The sequence below is a fragment of the Lepidochelys kempii genome, chromosome 6, assembly GCF_965140265.1.
Source record: "Lepidochelys kempii isolate rLepKem1 chromosome 6, rLepKem1.hap2, whole genome shotgun sequence".
In the NCBI taxonomy this organism is placed as follows: domain Eukaryota; kingdom Metazoa; phylum Chordata; order Testudines; family Cheloniidae; genus Lepidochelys; species Lepidochelys kempii.
The window spans coordinates 34,055,926-34,077,651 of NC_133261.1; the positions used below are offsets into that span (position 1 = coordinate 34,055,926).

The 21,726-nt window shown below is 39.6% G+C and overlaps 1 protein-coding gene across 10 annotated transcripts in view; it reads left to right on the forward strand.

Moving 5' to 3' along the window:
• The window catches only part of TUB (TUB bipartite transcription factor), a 289,705-nt gene that overhangs the window by 227,407 nt on the left and 40,572 nt on the right, over nt 1-21,726 (forward strand). For 8 of the 10 annotated variants that reach the window (XM_073347462.1, XM_073347464.1, XM_073347467.1 and 5 more), the window contains 7 exons: nt 344-462; nt 1,452-1,643; nt 2,165-2,277; nt 4,748-4,862; nt 11,104-11,202; nt 11,610-11,781; nt 13,076-21,067. In XM_073347462.1, the coding sequence (XP_073203563.1) occupies nt 344-462; nt 1,452-1,643; nt 2,165-2,277; nt 4,748-4,862; nt 11,104-11,202; nt 11,610-11,781; nt 13,076-13,209 (944 nt within the window). In that variant the 3' untranslated portion in view covers nt 13,210-21,067. Of the gene's footprint in view, nt 1-343; nt 463-1,451; nt 1,644-2,164; nt 2,278-4,747; nt 4,863-11,103; nt 11,203-11,609; nt 11,782-13,075; nt 21,068-21,726 lie in introns of those variants that run through there. The other 2 variants (XR_012159343.1, XR_012159344.1) reach the window with 1 other exon arrangement.

Below are 21,726 nucleotides of genomic sequence, written 5' to 3' on the forward strand. Positions count from 1 at the left end.
TTTAAAGCACTCAGCTAGGAGATCTGGATTTAGTTCCTGGCTCTGCCACACACTTCTTGTGTGTTCTTGGGTAAATCACTCAATCTCTGTAAAATGGGGATGATTACACTTCCTTTCCTCCCACCCTTTGTATGTCTTGTCTGTTTAGATTGTAAAACTCTTCCAGGCAGGAGCTTTCTCTTGCTATGTGTTTGTACAGCACCTAGCACACTGGAACCCCAATCTCACCTGGAGCTTCTAGGTGCAACAGTAGGAGAAATACTAATCGTTTGTATCCTGTATGCATACATGTGCAGCTTTAGTGTTTTCACATTTCAAATAAACTTGTTTGCTTGCTCCTCAGGCATTTCAAGCAGCATGAATTTTGATGAAGAGGATGAGGATGATGAAGACAGCTCAAGTTCTTCCCAGTTAAACAGTAACACCCGACCTGGCTCTGCAACCAGCAAGAAATCAAACAAGGTTAAAAGGCAGAAGTGTTGCCTGTAGATTAATATGAACTTTGTCATTTCCAGGCCAGAAAGCCAGCGTTTTTTAACAGGGACGTTTTTTAATATAGCATCTTGAGGGAGGTTTGCTGTGGTACATCACAGACTTCAGAGAAGTAAGTAATGGAAAGGTTGAACAGGAGAGCATCTTCTGAAAACCAAAAACTAGAGATGGGTGAAATGACCTGAAATTTCACTGAAAAGTCAAACCAAACATTCCCAGAAGTAAACACATAGCTAATATTACCTGAACTTGAATGAAGAGAAAAAAAAATAGGTAAACTAAATATCAAATTGTTAAAATAAAATCTTTGATCAGAGTTGGTGATGGGGAGAGAGGTTTTGGCTTTACTGTTATCTCCATCTGTAGTCTCTCACTCTGCTCCTGCCACTGGTACCCAAATTGCTCTCAACTCTCAAGTAGAGGCATTCTTAACCCTGCTACCTCAACTGTAATCCATCCCCAAACAACCCACTTTTCCCTTTCATGATCTCCCAATTGTCTACGTTTTCCAGCTATGAACTTTCTCAGAATTGGGTGTATTCAGATCTAGGGTTTTGGGAAGGACTCATCCATAAATATTGAGCCAGATTCTGCCTTGCATTGGTTATGAGTCTGACTTTCAAGGTGCAACTAACTCCACTCCTTTTTTCCAGTATGTCCCCTGTGCGGGGGTGCAGTTGGCATAGGAAACTTTTCCACTGGCTTTACACCAGCTGAGAGGGGGGATTCTCATCTGAGCAGCTGCATCCAAATCCCACCTCTTTGCAGCGCCTGAGAGGCATAAGGGGGCCAGAACAGGGGGAATGCAATGTGCTATGTTGTTGCCATTATTTTTTTTTTAAAAAAGAAAAGCTGTTTCTGCAGTGCAGCTGCTGACATGTTTCTTTAAAATCTTGTGTTTTCAGTCTTTCCTTTGTAATAATAAAGTAAACATGAGGTAACCTTTCTTACTCTTCTAGGAGGCAGCCTCAGCTCCCAGCCCTTCCACAAATGAGCCTGTCATAGATGTTGATGACCTGGAGGAGTTTGCTGTGAGACCTGCTCCTCAGGGCGTCACCGTCAAATGCCGAATCACAAGAGACAAGAAGGGAATGGACCGAGGAATGTACCCTACCTATTACCTCCACTTGGAAAGGGAGGATAGTAAAAAGGTCATAAAATATACCTGAATGACATACCAGTTGCACCTGAACTTAAACCCATTAAAAGTGTCTTCAGAATTTTTATGTAGCCAGTAGAATTATATATTTCCTTTGACTAAGGGTTTGGTACTATGCAGTGTATCACCACATTATATTTACTTTCCCATTCTTTATCATATTATTTGGTCTTAGAAGAGTCCATGCCTGGCAGCTGAAAATCGTTAGCAATTGAGGCTCCTTGCCCTTTGAGACTGAAAGGCTTCTATTTTCACTTTCCTTGGAGGAGCCAGTACAAGCTAGAATTAAACATTTAACAAAGCATATCAGGTTTAATTATTTAAACCATAAATAATGGATTGAAGGAAGAAGCAGTCACTGCGCCTTGCTGGCTTTTACCCATTTTTGCTAAGTCTCAGGTGACTGTGTCTGCTGATGATGATAAACCTCGGGAACATTGCCCATTTATTGGGAGGATGGGGTATTAAACATTCTTTAACATTCTACAATGTGACATTTTCTGCATTCCTTAGGTATTTCTATTAGCTGGAAGGAAGCGAAAGAAGAGCAAAACCTCTAATTACCTCATCTCTATAGACCCAACTGACCTGTCTCGAGGCGGAGAGAGTTTCATTGGAAAACTAAGGTAAACATTGAAGCATCCAAGACAGAGAGGAGGGAATATATGTTTTCTTGACAGAATATTCAGTTTCTTTGCAATTATGAAACCTGTAAAAAAGGAAGGCTTACTCTTAGTTACAGTCTTGGTTATATCATGTGACTCTAGGCCTTGGGTAAAATTTTCAAAAGTACCTAAGTCCCATTTTCCATTTTTAAAAGTGATTTAGGTATGTAGGATCCTAAATCTTATTGAAAGTTAATGGGACAGATTTCTGAATCTATTTAGGTGTCTATCAGTGTGGATATGCGCCTAGGGGGATTTTCAAAAGCATCCAAGAAGATTAGGTGCCTAACTCCCATTGATTTAAATACCATTAAAAATCTACCCTTAGGCCTTTTTGAAAATTTTACCCCTGTCTCAGGCCCTTTAATAAAAGCCTTAAACTGCATTGTGATAAATGAGAGGGGGATAGCTCCCTTTTGTGGACATCCAGCCAGCCAGTTAGCTATAAAATTTCTCTTAGTAACTGTTCTCTACTTGCTTTACCTGTAAAGGGTTAACAAGCCCACAGGTAAAAGGAAAGGAGTGGGAACCTGACCAAAAGAGCCAATGGAAGGGCTTCAACTTTTTAAAATTGGGAAAAAAAACTTCCCCCTTTTCTGTGTGTTGTGGTTCTCTGGAGAGCAGAAACACAGAGTAGCAATGCTGTGAGCAGCTTTACTACCAGGTATGAAAAAGCATTAATTCATACCTCTAACCTACTTATCTGAAACCCCAGGTAGGTAAGTAAATCAGGGAATGTCTAAAAAGACGTGATTAGGTTTATTTCTTACTGGCTTGTGGACGCCTCTGTGCTAACCCCAGCTGCTTTTGTTTTGCTTGTAACCTTGAAGCTGAACCTCAAGAGAGCTATCTTGATGCTTAATTTTTGTAACTGGGTTTTTTAAATCTAGCAAAAGCCTAAGTTCCAGATGTTTTCTTTCTTTTTTGTTTTTAATAAAATTTACCTTTTTTAAGAACAGGATTGGATTTTTGCTGTCCTAAGAGATTTGTGCATATGTTGTTTAATTAGCTGGGAACAACAGCTAATTCCCTTTGTTTTCTTTCTCAGCTCTTCCCTGGAGTGGCGGGGGGTGAATGGGCTTGAGGATACCCCACAGGAAGGAATTCCCAAGTGCACCTTCCTGGGTTCCAAAGGGTTTGCATTTGGGTGGTGGCAGTATTTACCAAGCCAAGGTCAGAGAGAAACTGTAACCTTGGGAGTTTAATACAAGCCTGGAGGGGCCGGTATTAATTTTTAAAATCCTTGCGGGCCCCCACCTTCTGCACTCGAAGTGTCAGACTGGGGAATCAGCCTTGACATGCATTTATTTACAAGTGGAGGAATTCTTATAGAACCATGAGCTTCTTCCCCCTCCTTGTCCTTCTCCCTGCAAGTCTGTTGTTAATATACACTTGTTGTGCTTCATTATTTTTATGACTTTCATTTAAAGAAAGGAAGAAAGTCTGATGTTGTTAAAAACTTGTATATATACACACAGGGAAAAGTCATTATCTGTTGTCTGTTTGGACTAGTGGCTAAAAATTTGGATGCAATATTAGAATTGGTAAAAATTAAAAAACTAGTGTAAGAGAAGTTGAGTCACTGGAAAGTTTGCTCTTCAAAGCAGGAGCAGCATTAGCAGCAGGCAACTAGGGTGGTCACCCAGAGTGCCAACTTCCAGAGTTGGGGTAGAGGGAGCACCACCTTCCTCTGACAGTTTTTTGTTTGTTTTGTTTGGGCTGGTCGGTTAGTTGGTGGTTTTTTGCTTGGCCACTCAGAGGATGCTGAAACATTTTCAGCCCTGGATGGCAAAACATTTATTTCCAGACCTGTGTCAAACCAGGTATGGATAGTTAAATGGCTCAGGGTGGAGTAAATATGTTTCACTGCACAGCTTTCTCATGAATGTTTTATGTTATTGCACACACATATTTTAGTTATTTATTTCTTTAGATTTCTTTAAAAAATATACAGAAAAGTACCTATCTATTGATCTAGGCGCCTTTTGGTAGAACTTAAGAAAACCATCCAACTAAAACAGCAACTAACTGAACAGAAACTCCCAACGAAACTCAGCCTCATGAGTGTCTTAAGCACCATACATGATACTCAAATTATTTAACCCTTTTTTTACAGATGCTCTGCATTGAAAATGGCACTGTAGATTAACTAGAACTGCACCGCTTCTTTTATATCTGATTTATTGTCTCTTGGTAGATTACAGAATTCTCCCAGCACAGTGCAATAATAGGGACAGTCACTGTAACATGCATCTTGTAATATCCTGCCTCCCAGAGGTGCATGTATATTTAGGATTTCAGATGACCATTTTATTTACAGTTAATAGAATATTATGGGTTTTTTACCACTTGAGGCTCTGATATGATAAGGGACTAGGTAATTCAGGCTGTTTTGTCAACAAAAGTAATTTGTCCTCCTGTTTTTTGATAGATCAAATCTTATGGGGACTAAGTTTACAGTATATGACAACGGAGTAAATCCAATGAAAACAACATCAAGCCTAGAAGCAAGTAACCTGCGTCAGGAGCTAGCTGCTATTTGCTATGTAAGTACTGCTCGCAGGCAAAACCTGTAAGGAGTGGAAGTTAATTTTCAAAACATTGGACCTGGTTCTCTTCTCACTTACACTGGTATAAGTCAGCATTCGCTCCCTGAACAACTGAGCTTCCCAGTTCCAGATTGTCTCTCAGCAAGACCAGGAAACTTTAACAGGAAGTAAAGGTAAGAAATACTTACCCACATGTACTCCTTGTCACCAGACAGATTGCCATGTGACAGGCCCCTCATCTCCAGTCAAAAGACCTCAGAGCTCTGGTACTATGGGGATAGAATGCTTTACACTCCTGTACGTATCTTATGGGCAAGGCCTTTCTCAGTGGGAACTGTAACTGTGAGGACAAAATTACCACCAGTAAAACATGATGAGCAGCAATGGCACCCTGGAGATGGCACCTTTGTTTCAGTAGAGTTCACAGGGAGCTGGGCAGGTAGGTCTGAAATGGTCCCTCAGAGAGAAGGAGAGAGTGCATGTCTCCCCTTGAAGGACCCAGGAGCATCTGGCCGCTTCCTGGCTCCAGTATGATGTGGACTAGCTAGTCACACCGTCCCCTCTCCCCAGCTTGAGAGGGTGAGTCTCAGGCTGTAAGAAACAATCTGTCTGGAGTGATGGGTGGTGCGCTGAATGACCTGGAGGATTGTCAGCACATGAAAACCAAAATGAGGGGCCCTCCACTTCCATGGCCATGACTCCAGGCAGTAGGGTCAGTGGTATTACCAACATTAACATGGTTTTTTGGTTGGGGTATGGGGTTGGTTCTGTCTTCGTGCAGATGACACAACATATTTCCCCCACCCATTAACCCACCCCTTCACTCTGGTGTCTGGGCGCCTCACACCTGCCCCTTCAGATTTTCAGCAAACAATACCTTTAAAATCATAAACTCAAGCATTTGACTTCACTTTATATTTAGACTTCACTTTCACTATGATATAAAGGCACTTACATGTCTAGTGAATTATTTTTACTGACTTTTGTAGTGTGGCATTCCCTGTAGCAGAGCAACTGATCTGCTGCTGCTATCAGAAAGTAGGAATAAAAAAATAAAAACAACTTTTTATATGTATTAAAAAAAGAGAAATATGCAAATGGTGATATATAGATATAGCAAGAGCTATAGTTATAAAATATGCAAATTGAGGCACTGCATCATTTGCATGGAATCACCAGATATTTGGACATTGCAGGTGAAAACCCCACCGTAGTCAATGGAGTTAGCATCTACATGCATGAAACTAATGTAAGTGAGATCAGAATCATACCCACTGTTTGGTGAGTTTGGCTAAAACAGATTAATGAGTTTGCATAGATGCCTATTACTAGATCGGTGTGTTTAAAACTTACAAGTATATATTAAAAAATTACATGGTTAAGCCTATTACTTGTTCCACTGATCTTTTAATATTTCAGAAGAAAATTATTAGATTTTCAAATGCGCTATGATTCTGACCACAGCACAAAAGGAGAGCTGGATTTGATTTGATTAATGATACTGCCTGTTAAAGTATCTTAAACCACTGTTGTTTGTACTGACTGCAGCACAAATGCAGTGTAGTAAAGTACCATACAGAAGGTATTCAAAACAACTTTATCCTAAGGTGACCTTTTTAATATGTCATAAATATAAAGGGAAGGGTAAACCCCTTTGAAATCCCTCCTGGCCAGGGGAAAGCTCCTCTCACCTGTAAAGGGTTAAGAAGCTAAAGGTAACCTTGCTGGCACATGACCACAATGACCAATGAGGAGACAAGATACTTTCAAAAGCTGGGAGGAGGGAGAGAAACAAAGGGTCTGTGTGTCTGTCTATAGTCTGTCTTTGCCGGGGATAGACCAGGAATGGAGTCTTAGAACTTTTAGTAAGTAATCTAACTAGGTACGTGTTAGATTATGATTTCTTTAAATGGCTGAGAAAAGAACTGTGCTGAATAGAATAACTATTTCTGTCTGTGTATCTTTTTTGTAACTTAAGGTTTTGCCTAGAGGGGTTCTCTATGTTTGAATCTAATTACCCTGTAAGGTATCTACCATCCTGATTTTACAGGGGGGATTTCTTTATTTCTATTTACTTCTATTTTTATTAAAAGTCTTCTTGTAAGAAAACTGAATGTTTTTTCATTGTTCTCAGATCCAAGGGTTTGGGTCTGTGGTCACCTATGCAAATTGGTGAGGCTTTTTATCCAACATTTCCCAGGAAAGGGGGGGTGCAAGTGTTGGGAGGATTGTTCATTGTTCTTAAGATCCAAGGGTCTGGGTCTGTAGTCACCCAGGCAAATTGGTGAGGCTTTTTACCAAACCTTGTCCAGGAAGTGGGGTGCAAGGTTTTGGGAAGTATTTTGGGGGGAAAGACGTTTCCAAACAGCTCTTCCCCAGTAACCAGTATCTGTTTGGTGGTGGTAGCGGCCTGTCCAAGGACAACAGGTGGAATATTTTGTACCTTGGGGAAGTTTTGACCTAAGCTGGTAAAGATAAGCTTAGGAGGTTTTTCATGCAGGTCCCCACATCTGTACCCTAGAGTTCAGAGTGGGGGAGGAACCTTGACAGTACTGATTGCAGCACAAATGCAGTGTAGTAAAGTGCCATACAGAAGGTATTCAAAACAACTTTATCCTAAGGTGACCTTTTTAATTCCAGCCTTAGGTTTCCCTTGAGCAAAAACTACCCACTGTAACAAACATCTGATGTCAGATGTGAAATCCAGCTCCCTCTTATTTCATATTGATCAAGTCCCCCTTTGGAGAAAGCTGTGCCAGCATCAACCAGCATACTGAATCTGACCAGCATGCCTCATTTATCCAAGCAAAATGAAAGACTGGCAATAACTTCATTGTTAATTGTGAGATAAATGCACTGAAATCCCTAATTGTGACGCTCCCCTCTGGGTTATGCTCCAAGCACTATGGCTGAAGTAAGTGCAAGTGCTAAGAAATTGTTTGTACTCTCACCACAGAGAATCTTATCATGATGGCAGAATAGTTGATTAATAAATCTTCAGCAGCACCTAAAGGCCAATTTCAGAATAGCTGTGCTTTTGTAAACATATCTGAAGTACGATTTTAGTGAGATGCAGAGGTCTGGCTGTATGCTTAGCAGCAAGGCTGTTTGCCATGCTCAACACTTACCCCTTTAAGTTCTGAATAGCGCACAATTCAGTTTTCTCCAGACTTAGTAAGTTGGGCGATCAGATAATAAAAAAATTTCTGATCCAGTTTCCACTGTAGTCAATGAAAAAACTCCCACTGACTTCAGTGGATGTTGCTCAAGCTCCAAATCACTTGCACAGTGAGGTAGATAGTATATCTTAGTGTGTTTTGATGTAGTGAGAGTTTTGGTCTTGTGTGTGATTCAACAGTAAATAAGTTCTACAAAAAGGCACTGGTGTGTGCATAGTTCAGATAGGAAGGGAATGAAACCAAGGAAAGACCGTGGGTATCATTGATCCAGTTTTTGTATTCCCTACAGAACTATTTGCAGGCAAGCAGTTAGGGTGTATAGTACGTGTGGCACCTTAGAGACTAACCAATTTATTTGAGCATGAGCTTTCGTGAGCGACAGCTCACTTCATCGGATGCATCGTGAGCTGTAGCTCACAAAAGCTTATGCTCAAATAAATTGGTTAGTCTCTAAGGTGCCACAAGTACTCCTTTTCTTTTTGCGAATACAGACTAACACAGCTGTTACTCTGAAACCGGTGTAGAGTACGTGGATTTTATAACTGTTATTGTAATAAAACACATAATAGCCTAAATTTACACTGTGTTTTAAAAGCCAGAGTATGCAAAAGTTCTGCAGTCCAGTGATTAAACACATGAATCACCATTATACTATTCCCAGGAACACCACACTGGTCAGGTAAATGGCAATGATCCATCACCTAAACACACAGGAGCAGCTCTTCAACTGATTTAACTCACTATAGCTCCAATAAAGTCAATTGAGCTATTGCCATTTACAGGAGCAGAGGATCTGGTCCACAGATCCTATTTTTGAGCTCCTTTGCACAAGTGTAAATCAAAACTGTATTACAGTAAATGGAGTTACAGTGGGGTCAGATCAGATTTTGGTCCATTTTCCCCAAATAGCACTAGTCACAGCCCTGGAATAAAAATGTATTTATAACAACATTGTTGGGTGGAAGGGAATAATGGAGGAGATCTGGGAAATTGACTTTATTTGGATGATGATATGTTGGGAAGTTCTGAGCTTAATTTAAACTCCTTTTCCTTCCCTACTTGCTTTATTTATGTATTCCATGTTTATGCAGAACTGAATTTTAATGTTACAGCTTGATGTTGGCAAAATGATTACATCCATTGATATACACTTTCATAAAGCCTTTTAGTGATTTACTCATCAATGGTATAATTTACAGTGTGAAATCAGTACTTTCCTCCCTTCAGTTCCCTTTTCATATAGCGAAAGCATTAATTTTAGTTTTTATTCGAAAGTCTGATGAATATCTTACTGAAGTTTCAGGGGGATAATGTATTCTTGTTGCAAGTAATGTTATGCGGCATTAGTGTTTAACTCCAGCTTTCACGGTCTCCAGCCACATTGGTGTCTCAGTGGATTGCATATAACACAACTGCAGCTTGAAAAGAAATGCTCAGGACACTAAATAGAAAACCAGTATTGTCAATAATTAGTGGAAGATAAGCCTAGGCACGAGTCTCTTCACAGAAATTGGCTCTTGCTATGTTATCTAAGCTCTCTCTAGCTTGAGAATGCTGTTGGCAAATGTATTAGTTTGGGTCTCACTATTATACAGGCATCAAATAGGAATTCCCAGCTGAAATGATGACCTTTGTTTACTCTGTCAAAGACCTTGACAGAAGCATTTTGTAAAATAGGCAGAAAGCTTTCAATTACTGTCCTGGTGACATAGAAATCCATTTGTCTCTTCTGTACCCAATGGGATTTATCCAGCATGGTTGAAAATCTTTTGTAGGACTGGTAGAATGGTAAGGAATGTTTGTTGAAATAACTGGGGTGATTTCAGAAATTTGGAGTATGACAAAGGCTTCATCTACATGCAGAAATTTTAGGCCTACATTTTCAAAAGTGCCTACAGATGTGGGGTGCCTTAATTTTTCGGTGCCCCACTTGAGACATCATAAAGGGCTCTGGTTTGCGAAAAGGGGGGGGGGTCACAAAAATCAGGCCCTTTCTAGGCGTTTCCAGTTGAGTACCCAAAAATGAGGCATCCAAATTCACAAGTCACTTTTGAAAATTCCCCACGGATTGAGCTGCACTTGCCCTAGTTTAGATGAGGCTCTTGACAGGTTCTGGTGTCTCCCTGGGGTAGCTAAACTGATGGTAAAGCTCGTCACTGACTTCAGTAGGTACAGGGATAGGCCACCATGGAGTGATTTGAGAATCCTACCTTTGCAGTTTATTGCCCCTTGAAGATAGAAGAGGGAGGGGGAGGATAATAGCTCTGACTACCTGAGGACAAATAAGGACTGAAAAGAGAAATCAGACTAAGGGTCTATTTTGATTTTGGCACTTACCTTTTGAGAGACTCTCAGTTACCATGGCGGTGGGCACGGTTAAAACCTGAGTAGATAGAGAGCAAAGTTACATTTACTACGAAACACAATGTTTTGCATGGACATACCTTGGCACCAGTGTTTTTTTTCTCTACCGTCTCTGCCTCCGTAACTAAGAAAACCTGCCTTTGTGATACCATGTTTGTTTGTTTTTGTCATTCTCATCTCCAAGTCCACCATATTTGAAGCCTTTACAAATCAAACCAATACTAACAGATGCTAACACTGGCAGCTCTTCATCTTTTGCTTTTGTGCTGGCTGTGGAATGAAAGGAAGCTAGGTTTCTTCCCCTCCCCCCCATTAAAATGTGTGTGTGCATTTAGTGGTTATGAAATTATAACTGCAATTTATTGTGATAACTAGTGGTACCCAGGCATTCTGGTTATTTCATATCTGTTTTCAGCAATGAATGATTTTTTACCTGCATTAATGTAGCTGGCAGCCTGTCCTAGAAGCTTTGTCACAGAGGGCTTTATGGCAGACTGTTATATTTCCATTTTTCTTTTTGTCAGAACTGTTAAGACAGAGAGGTTGACAGTGCTGATGAATGCAGGCAATTCAGATGGTTTTTGAGTGGACTAATAATGGGGTGATGACACTGCTTTATCCTCTGTGCTAAAGAACTTAACTTCCAAGATTAAAAATAAGAAGCATTACAAATACTTTTTCTAAAAAATTTTTAGGAAACAAATGTCTTGGGATTTAAAGGACCTCGCAAAATGAGTGTAGTCATACCAGGAATGAATATGGACCATGAAAGAGTTTCTATCCGACCACGTAATGTAAGTCACAATGTGTCTCAACAATTAAAATTACTAAAGGATGTCCTCTTTCACCCAGATTGGTTATGTTTCTACTTCTGAAGGGTTGGATGTTAGAGATTTGTTCTGTTTGTACAGCACCTAGCACAGTTGGCTCCTGGTCTGTGGCTGGGGCTCCTAGGCACTACCATGTTACAAATAAATAATAATACATTTCAGAGATCAGCTATGGACTAGGATTTTCAAAGATGTCTATGGAATTTGGATGTCCAATTCCTATTAAAATACTTAACATTCCTTTGTTTTGTTTTATTTGTACTGTGATACTGGAAGTTAAGGGTGACAATTAAGGAGTACGGTGGAAGTTGTTAACTCCCTTTCCCCTCAGAGAGTGCTAACTTGAAGTTTGTGTGTGTGTGATGTTTCAGGAACATGAAACGCTTCTTGCAAGATGGCAAAACAAAAATACAGAGAGCATCATTGAGCTGCATAACAAAACTCCGGTCTGGAATGATGACACCCAGTCCTATGTTCTAAATTTCCATGGTCGAGTCACACAGGCCTCCGTGAAAAACTTCCAAATTATTCACGATAATGATCGTAAGTGCAGATCACTGAGCTAAACTGATTAGAAACAACATTTATTTTGTACACACTCTGACACTGATTCTATCCTGACAATTCAGATCAGATTGTTTTTTATACCTACTGGGACAGATTTTGTGCTGTGCTCCCTGAAAGGTGCAGCACGGAAGATGCAGTGTAAGGGTAAAAGTTGCTTTATGCCACCTTTCTATCCTCTGGATTCCAGGCTGCTGCAGAGGCCGGTTAGGCCCCCCAGTGTAAATTGAGCAGCTCTGCAGGCTATGCTAATTTACAGCAGCCTCCTCCTCCTGGCTACTTATGGACTGGGCAGCAGCCCAGGATTCCCTGTCAGAGCAGTCAGCACTGTGCTATTCCCTGGGCTGCCCCAGCACACTCCTTTACATAAGGGCCTGTATTAGTCCTTTGCTGGGGAAATCCTATCCCAGCCATTTGTGGTTCTTTTCTGGTCCCTCTATGCCCTCAGTGTGCACTTGGCGAGTGGGGGCAGAATCTGCCCCACTATGCACTCGCATAACTCACAGGTGTAGATGACACAAGGAAGATGCAGATGTATCGGACCAGAGTCTTGTCTAGGACAGTGAGGGTGTTGAAGGCTTGGTAAGATCAACATTGTGAAGACCATGCATGGGAATTGGCAGTGCCAGCCTCTGAGAGCTATATGGTGTTTTAAACATTTGCCAAGGCTTCTAAGTGATGCTGAAATTCACACTGCACAATTACCTTTGAAGTGTTTCTGTGTCAAGTGTGTACATTCACAGTAGCAGAAAGGCAGCACAGTTACACCCATACTCACCCCCTCTCACACTCTTTCTCCCAATTCTCTTTGCCTGCCTGTCTGCCTGCCTCACCTTGCTTCTGTTAAATTCAATGGGAGCAGAATTAGATCCTGTCTGGTATGAGTGAAATTCTCCCCTGTACAGAGGATCAACACAAGTTCTGTGCATAGTTCTTGTGCTGGCCTTCTTCACAGAGGTGAATTTCATGCTTATGAATGCTAGGGAATAGCGGCCTTGTTTGGTTTTTTTTTTTTTAAACCCATTTTTACCTGGGTAAAATTTTAAAAGAAAACACACACAAGGCCTTTATTCCTGCAATTTGTCCTCATTCAAATTGTCCTCTTATGAATAATCCCATTGAAGTCATGACTACTTGTCTGAGTATATGTTATAGCATTCAATCCATCTATCATGGTGGGTTTTGGGCAGTGGGTTGGTATTGAACACGCATTTATTTAATAGGGGCTGCAGTCAAAACTAACACTTTGTCACTTTTATGACTTTTATTACAGCTGACTATATAGTGATGCAGTTTGGCCGTGTGGCTGAGGATGTATTCACCATGGACTACAACTACCCAATGTGTGCACTACAGGCCTTTGCTATTGCCCTCTCCAGTTTTGACAGCAAATTGGCTTGTGAGTAAACAGGAATGGTGGAGTCTCCACACAGCTGAGCAGTATGCCACAAGGGAAAACAACATGATTCCAGATACTCACTGGTATCATTTATGGTTCATACAAACCAGGCCAGGTAAAATTCATTTTTGGAAGGCCCACCATATTGCTGGGGAGAAAATAATTGGAATCTTTTAAACATTCAGGACATTCAGGAAATATTGTTTTATCTGTTATATATTTTTCTGAAAGTGGCATCAAGTTTCTGTAAATAAAAGTCCAGTCTGATAGTCTTAGCTATGTTATGGAGAGATGCCATGATGTACTGTACCATGGCTCAAATAACACCATTCCTAGTGGTGTCTCTTTTCTAAATCCATGAAACCTATCTTAAAAAAAAAAAAGTCTGTTTTTATGTTAAGAAGTATTCAGAGGCTGTACTCAGACCTCAAGATTGTGTTGAATACTTTGAACGTCACATCACCCAACACAGAAGAAACGATCACCAAAAAAGATGCACTTTTTGAATGGACGAGGATCTCGTGTAATATAAAACCAAGTCTGAGGGTGAAAGGCCTATCTATATTGGACTGAACTTGATTTGTTGCTATTATTTATGTGGAGGATCAGAGTGAGTTTTAATTATAGTAGGAGAAAAAGGAGAAGTAGACAGCACAAAATAATGTTGCACAAGTCACTTGAATTCTAAGGTGTCTTTTTTTTATGTTTTAACATCTATTTGCTTTTAAGTTCTGTTTCAAATGAAAACCTATTGGAATTCTAGAAAGGGAAAAAATCTGAATGCCAGCATTTTGGTATGCTGGGTCTTGGGAATTGTATCCTTATATATCCCTATATCAATTCAGATACATATTTTGTGTCAAGTGATATAAATATTTGGATAAAGATCTCTTCACAGAGCTGCATCATTATTTTAAGCCAGTTGTGTGAATGATGAAGGAAAGTAGTAGAAATAATATATTAAATTAGTCTGGCCTTTTGTGATTTAAATTTTGGATATTGAGTTTTGTCAAATCTGCAGTAACAATTTTCATATTAATTTCTCATTATAAAAGTGCTTGAAATCTATTGAAATCTATTTTACATTATAATGTAAAAGTGCCAGCTACTGAGCTAAATTCTTCTCGGCAAATATAGTGTACATTACAGACAAATTAGATTCATTCAGGACATACAAATAGCTTAAAATAGGATTTTCTTTTGTTTCATCTTTTCTGATAGGATATATAAATAAATATCATTTCAAAATACAAGCTGTCCACTCAGCTTTCTTGCATTGTAAACATCTCAAAAGTCATCAAGGAAAGACTTTAACTATGAGAAATGCATAAAACCCCTTTTAAAAATAATAGAGATCCTGAGTCTTACTTCTATTTTCCCTTACAATAATATTCCCAAACTAACACAACAGTTTATCAGAAGAGCTTTAAATATTGGAGTAACATTTTATACTGTGCTTATAAAAAACTCCTTTTTTATCCTTAAGAGCATATCTAGTTTATATAATGAGAAAATGAGATCAGATCTGCTTGTCTCATAGCTTCCAGTCCCTGTGTGACCGTAGGGGACAGGCCATTAGGACAGGTGGTGCCATTTGGACTGTATGATTTCAACTAATAAGAGAAATATGTTTTATTCTGTGCCTCTGCCTCCAGGTCTCATTACAGATATAGGGACAAAGAAATTTCAGTGGACAGATGTGCTTGCAGTTGGATTGTTGTTGCTTAATTTACAGCTTTATATGAAAGTCTGTTTTAAATAGAATAAACCCATTTTAAATCCCATTGAAGTCAATGAAGAGAAGCCTCCCGGCTTTGATAGGGGTTTGTTCACCCCTGGCCCAACCTATCGAATGTGTTCTAAACAATAGCAGAGACTGCCCTTCATCTTCAGTCTTTTCACAAAAGAAATATTTTCTTCCTGTAGTATAAAATAAGAAAGATATCTCCTGATCTGAGATAAAGGAGCAGTGAGTTCCTTCAATGAATGATAAAAATGGTAATCAACCAGGATTTGCAGTTTTCATTACTCAGCACTTTGCTAGTATGAGACCCCAGCAAATGGGTGTGTTCTCCTCTCTCTGTCGACTGTTGTGTTCTTGCACCACATCTGAGGCACTCTCTCAGCCCCTGTCCACTATCTGATTTTAAATTTTAACAAACAAATAAATGGCATTCATGTTATTGTTTGACAACTTCTAAGCTTACTCAGTGCTTCTAGGACTAGCTAGAGTTTTGGTTCAGCCCACTGCAAAGATAGATACAATTTGTTGAACTTGGATCTGGTCTCAATTCCAAGGTGTAGAAGGTGTTGGAATCTGGGGGTTTGATTCTGGCCATCTCCAATGATAATTATATGCCTAGAAAATGGCATGTGGCATCGCCACATACTTCTATCTACTTGCAAAATCCACTCAAATGAACGGAATGTCTTAGTCCATTTTCTTTTAATTGGGTGGGAAGATAGCCTGTAAGTTACACTGGAAAGAATATTAACTACAGTCTTCCTAATGTTACTTCACAGTACCGTAAAACAGTACTAGCTAAGTAACTGTAAAGGGAAATTATCTTTACAGTAGTCACTAGAAAATGAATACCTTTGTATAAAGAAGGATCTTTGTCACCCAGAGCACCCTACACCAATAAAGAGAATAGAAGACGTAACAAAAATTCTGAGACAACTGACTCAGCAAGAAACACCAGCTATGAGTATCATCACCCCAACCTTTGTGATTAGGATTTTCAAAGGCATCTACAGGAATGAGATGCCCAAATCTCACTTAAAATCCCATGGCATTTTTGCAAGAGTTCACTATGGTGTCCTTACCCTTGCCTGATGATTGTAAAGCAAGATGCTGTGTTCTGTTCAAGCACCTGGCTACTATCTTTTGCCCCAGATGTGGCCACATTTCAGTGGTGACATATCTATTTTGTGAAATGTGTGGGACATTTCCAGATGAAAGACATTACTACATATGAATATTTTTAGGTTCTAATTCCTCTCTCCCCCAATCTTTCATTCTTGCCATCCTGTTAAGCATATAGATTCTTCCTAAACAAAGCACAATATATGGAATTACATAGGCCCCAAGAAAATAGATTGTGCCTTGCACAATAAAAATGCATTTTGTAAATATTTTCAAAGATATCTGCTTTCCCAAATAACCTGTTCGACAGGTCTCCCAATTAGACTTGCTGGTAAAAGAGTGTTAGCACCAATATCTTCTGGAACTCCTTCATATCAACATTTAACAGCACATAAACCTTGTCCTTTCAGTATCACAAATAAGAATAATAAGAACAATATCAGGTCGTATAGTTCCCCTACAATGTCCCAGTGAGAATTTGGTTAGAATTGACTTCATAATGTTTTAGCTGTAAGTACTCATGATTTAATCTTGCTTACGTTATTAATTTTGACAGGGAGTCATAAAGAAACTGTGTCTGAATTGCTTATAGGCTAATATCCTTCTCTTTTATGTGACTTCTTAATTTAACTTGTCACTTAACAACTAGATTGTTGACAGCAAATCATTTCTTCCTGGACTCTATCTAATTTTCTTTATCTCTGAAGCTCTTCTACTGCTGGTCCGCCTCCTCTCTCCAAGCCCATTATCTTTTATTCTAAGATGTATAAGCCAAATGTGGTTGTTCTGGCAATATCATTCAGTGAATCAGCTGAATAGCGCTATCAGGTGCACATCCAATAGTGCCCCCACAATGAGGAGCTTTATTGGGGCTGAATTTGGCCCTTTGGCTTTACAGTGAAGTAAATTAACACATTGAGAGGCAAGCGGATACAAAGAGCTTGTCAGAAATATAATCAGCATTTCAATGATTTTAGGAAACCTAGTAATAGCAGTTTCCAAGCCAGTGGCAAATCAGTGGGCAACACTGTCCGGAAGCCTGGAGTTTCTGTTATGAAAATTCTCTTTGTAGGGTTTTCTTATTTGTCCTTTTGGTAAGGGTGAAAGTGATTCTAAAAAATGCAACATGTCAGTGCTGCTAAACAGAGTCCACATCTGAGAAGCTAACCATCTTCCCACTCCGAGGGAAGGAATGTCACTTAGAAAAAAAGAGGTTGGGTAAAGCTTCATCGCACGGTAGTAATAACTAGGCCTTTATTATGAATCCTGAAACCATGGAAATCCACTTAAGTGTCTGTCCAGTTTATTTCTGCGTTTATTTTTCACGTTATCTTACAATAGTATTGATATCTCCAGACCATTGTGATTGCATAGCACCATAAAGGAGCACTGTTCTCACTCTAGAAATACATTTCTACATACGCTCTAGAAGGGGGCCCAGAATAAAATCCTGTATCTCAACACCCCAAACTGTAAGAGGGCCTGGAATCTTATCAGGGCTCTGGAGCCAAATTAATGCTGACCATTGTTTGTATAGTGCTGAACCAAAGCCCTGGATGCAAAGCTTCTGGCCCATCTCTAGCTTTTGATGAAGGAATTTTCAGAGAACTGTAACCAGCCATAGACATTATTAGGGTGACCAGGTAGCAACTGTGAAAAAACAAGACAGGGAGTGGGGGGTAATAGGCACCTATATAAGAAAAAGTCCTCAAAAAACAGGACTGTCCCTATAAAAACAGGACATCTGGTCACCCTACATTATGAGTGAGATTTTCAAAAGCTCTCAGCATTGTACCCCAATGAAAAATCCCACTCTGTATGTTCACTGCCAGCTGAAGAGAATGTGATCAGTTCAGCCCAGGGGTACAGTGAACTTTACTTCAATAGGTCTTGCATCTTAGCAACTTTTCATAGCTTTAATTTGTTTGTTTTGCAGTAGTGACCCACTGAATAGAGACAGTGTAGGAGACAATCCTTGCCCTGCAGATTGGTACCAGTAGATTTAGTCTTTGATGATAGAACAGGATAGGATAGGTTTCAGAGTAGCAGCCATGTTAGTCTGTATCCACAAAAAGAAAAGGAGTACTTGTGGCACCTTAGAGACTGACCAGTGGGCTGTAGCTCACGAAAGCTTATGCTCAAATAAATTGGTTAGTCTCTAAGGTGCCACAAGTACTCCTTTTCTTTTTTCAGGATAGAATAGTCTTTCTTCCTGATCCTGCAGAGAGCTGATGGACTCTTACACCTAAGCAGTGCCACTTGTATTTAGTGGGTACTCAGAGATACAGAGTTTTGGTTTGAAGTCAATGGATCTCTGCACAGCATAAGAGTTGCCTCTACTAACCTTTTGCAGAACAGGAACCTGAAGCTGTCAATTTCTAAACTGGCTGAAAACACATGATTTTTGACTCAGTAAGAAAACACATGTACAATTTGTACTGAAGTAGGCTCTTGCCTGTAAAATACCTCTTCAGATAAATCTGGTTACCACATTTAGTAGAATGGCACACGGTGGCTGCCCTTATTAGAAGTATGGGTTGATTCTCAAATTTCTTGTCAAATCTCCATAAAGGACATGTTTGTGGTTATTGGAAAAACATTGCTCTCCATTCTCATATAAACCTCAGTTTGGCCTTAGATCTTTCTGCAGATGAAGACTATACATGTCACTACACACCACTGATTTTCCCCTAGCTAATCACACGTGACCTCAGACTCCTCCAATGCATACTGCTCTGTGAAAATACAGTCCTTCTGTTTGCTTCTGCCCCTACTAAACTCCCTTTTACATTTTCTAATCAGTAGCCACCTAAAATTGTTTTGTTGCTTTTTTAGTGTTTGCTTTGATATTACAGCTGGCTGATGAGGAGAAAAAGATTTGTGAAAATACTTTCCATTTTGTTTTTGTTTTTCAGAAATATTTTCAAAATATTTTGCTCTGAGTACGCTGAACTCAAGCTCAGTAGCTGACACTCAGAAATACATTTGGGTTGGAAGAAATTGCATTAATACTTTTTTAAATGTATTTTATTTAACTGCCAAGAGGGTATAAATAATTCTTTTTAGATAGGTGCATGTTTGTCAGAACCCTTACTAAGAAGACTTGAACTACACGAGCTTTCTTGAAAGCCTGTTTATTAGGTACAGTGTACTGGTTTTGTCAGATTGCTTTATGTACATGATGCACTTAAGAAAAGTTTAGTTAAATTGTTGAGGAAAACTTTCTACGTGCTTTATAATTTGGTTGGCCAGTAACTGTTCTAACAATTGCCACACAATGAGTATGTTTTATGTAAAACTACAGTAGTACTTTAAAAAAAAACAAAAAACACTTACAAAACCTTGCCTATACATAAATAGGAATTTTTTTAAAGCCCTGCTTGAAAGTCTGACCCCAGAGATCCTCAGAATAACAACAGGCTATGTTGCATATGTTTGTTGATGCACACCATTTGGAAAAAGTACCCCTAAAAGACACAATCTGTATTAAAATTGGCCTAAAGTTGAAGCATTATCTAGTAGTTAGAGCACATGACTGGAAAGGAGGAGTGTTGTACCAATAAAATAAAAACCAGCAGGATCTTATTAAAGGGAAAAAGGCAAAATACCACATTTATTGTGAATACAGAAAGAATCATAGTAAGCAGTTAGTTATAGTTATAACATTCCATTCAATCTCAAATTTATTCTCACATTCATTCATACAAACATACACACACACACACACACACAGGTTCTGCAAGGTTGTTATCATAGTTACCAGCCTTAGAGTTGCTCATGCCAAGCCACTGGCCAGGTGGCCTGGACATGAGGAGGGAGCAGGGCCTTGTCAGACGCTCATCTGATGCTCCTGGAAGTTGGTTTGCAGAATCAGACCCCAAAGTTCTCACTTTTTAGAGTCTATTTTTATAGGAATTTCTTCCTATGCCAGTCTATGGGAATTGCTTCATCATGCTGTTGCTGAATCAATCAGCAGATAGCACATTCCTGACGGCTCCAAGATGTTATCTTGTTCTTTGCTTCTCCCATTCTTGAGGCTGTTGGGTGGATTCCAGTCTGCCCTCCGGGGGGTCCTCTGGTTATTTCCACTTGACGCCTTCTTCAGCCGATGGACACTGGATTCTTAGGCTGGCACCTCCCTGATCATTCAGTTATTATCCACACCAAGCATCCATCCACATACATCCTCTATCTCTATTTTAATCACAATTGTTAATACAACAAAAGGGCGGGGAGTCTCTGGGTGCTGTTTCTGTTGTTAGAGTATTGCTTTGAGTCTCTCTCTCTGTGAATTGCTTTGAGAACAGACTGTCTTAGAATGTACTAACACAATTAGCAGCTTGCAAGTTTCACACATAGAGGGAGAGAAACAGTACCAAAAACCAAGAGACCTCTTAATTAGTAATACCCTGGAATTTAAACTCTGGGGAATCAAACTCATTTGTGATTTTAATACAGAACTTCTTTAATATGATCCAACAGGAGGACCTGGGTTTTAGTCCCATGCTGACTCACTGTGTGTCTTCGGGCAAGTCACATAACCACTTTGTGCCTCAGCTTCCCCATGTGTCAAATGGTGATCATTATCATCAGACCATCTTCCCAGTTCTATTTTGAGGCTTACTCAGTTGAATGCTTTGAGACCCTTGGATAGCAGATACTATTTATGTGTTAAGTCTTACATTTCAGTTGATATTGCTGGAAACATAAAAGTGTGAATTATTATTTGTTACCTGGGCAATTTAGCGAAACTTACTAGCTAATGAAATTGTTGGGTAAAATCCTTGCCCCTTTAGAATCAATGGGAGTTTTGTCACTGATTTCAGCAAGGCCCAGGCTTTCACCCTCAATGTACCCCTGATTATCAAATGAGCAGAAAAACACTGTGTCAGAGATATTGGGCAAACAATGTGATACTGTTTTCCTTTTTCCAAAGTGATGTATAGCTGTATTTTAGTGTACATTTATAAGTCGTCATAAAAACAGCATTCCTGAACGTATTCCATTGACTCTTTTAATCCTGTTGCCTGGTTGTCCTTCCTTCATGTTGAAAATCAGGCACTTACAATTTGGGCGGCACAGTGTCTTTTGCATAATTTTTCTATGAATCAGCCGTTAATAACTGGCATGGTGCATGTCTGCTTTAAAACCAGTGGGCCTGATATGAACTATGACTGACCTCTTCCAACACAACTTGCTTCTGACATAGGAACCTGTAAATGCTGCTTCTCCCTTTTAGTGATCCTTACCCAGGACTGTGCAACTCATTTAGGAATGTCACAAGTAACACTAAATTGTAAAACAAACTTTCCCAGAAAAACAGAATGAGAATGGTAAATCATATTTACTTTTTAGTGTTAAGACCTGGTTGATCATGAATATTTGTGCATATGATGAAATCCTAAGGGAATTACTTGTTCAGAATTTCTGTTTAGAAGCTTCTCTTGAGGTTTGGATCTCATTTAAGTTATTCAGAAAAACATTAAGGCCCTGATCCTACAACTGGCCCTGTATCAGTAGGCCCCTGTACCCAGACATAACCCCATTAACTTTGGCCACAGCAGTGTGCCGGTGTGAAGGCAGTTGCAGGATCAGGAACAAAAACTTAAAGACTGGGAGTTTCATAATGGCCTAAGGGAGTCAGGAGCCAAAGTTCCAA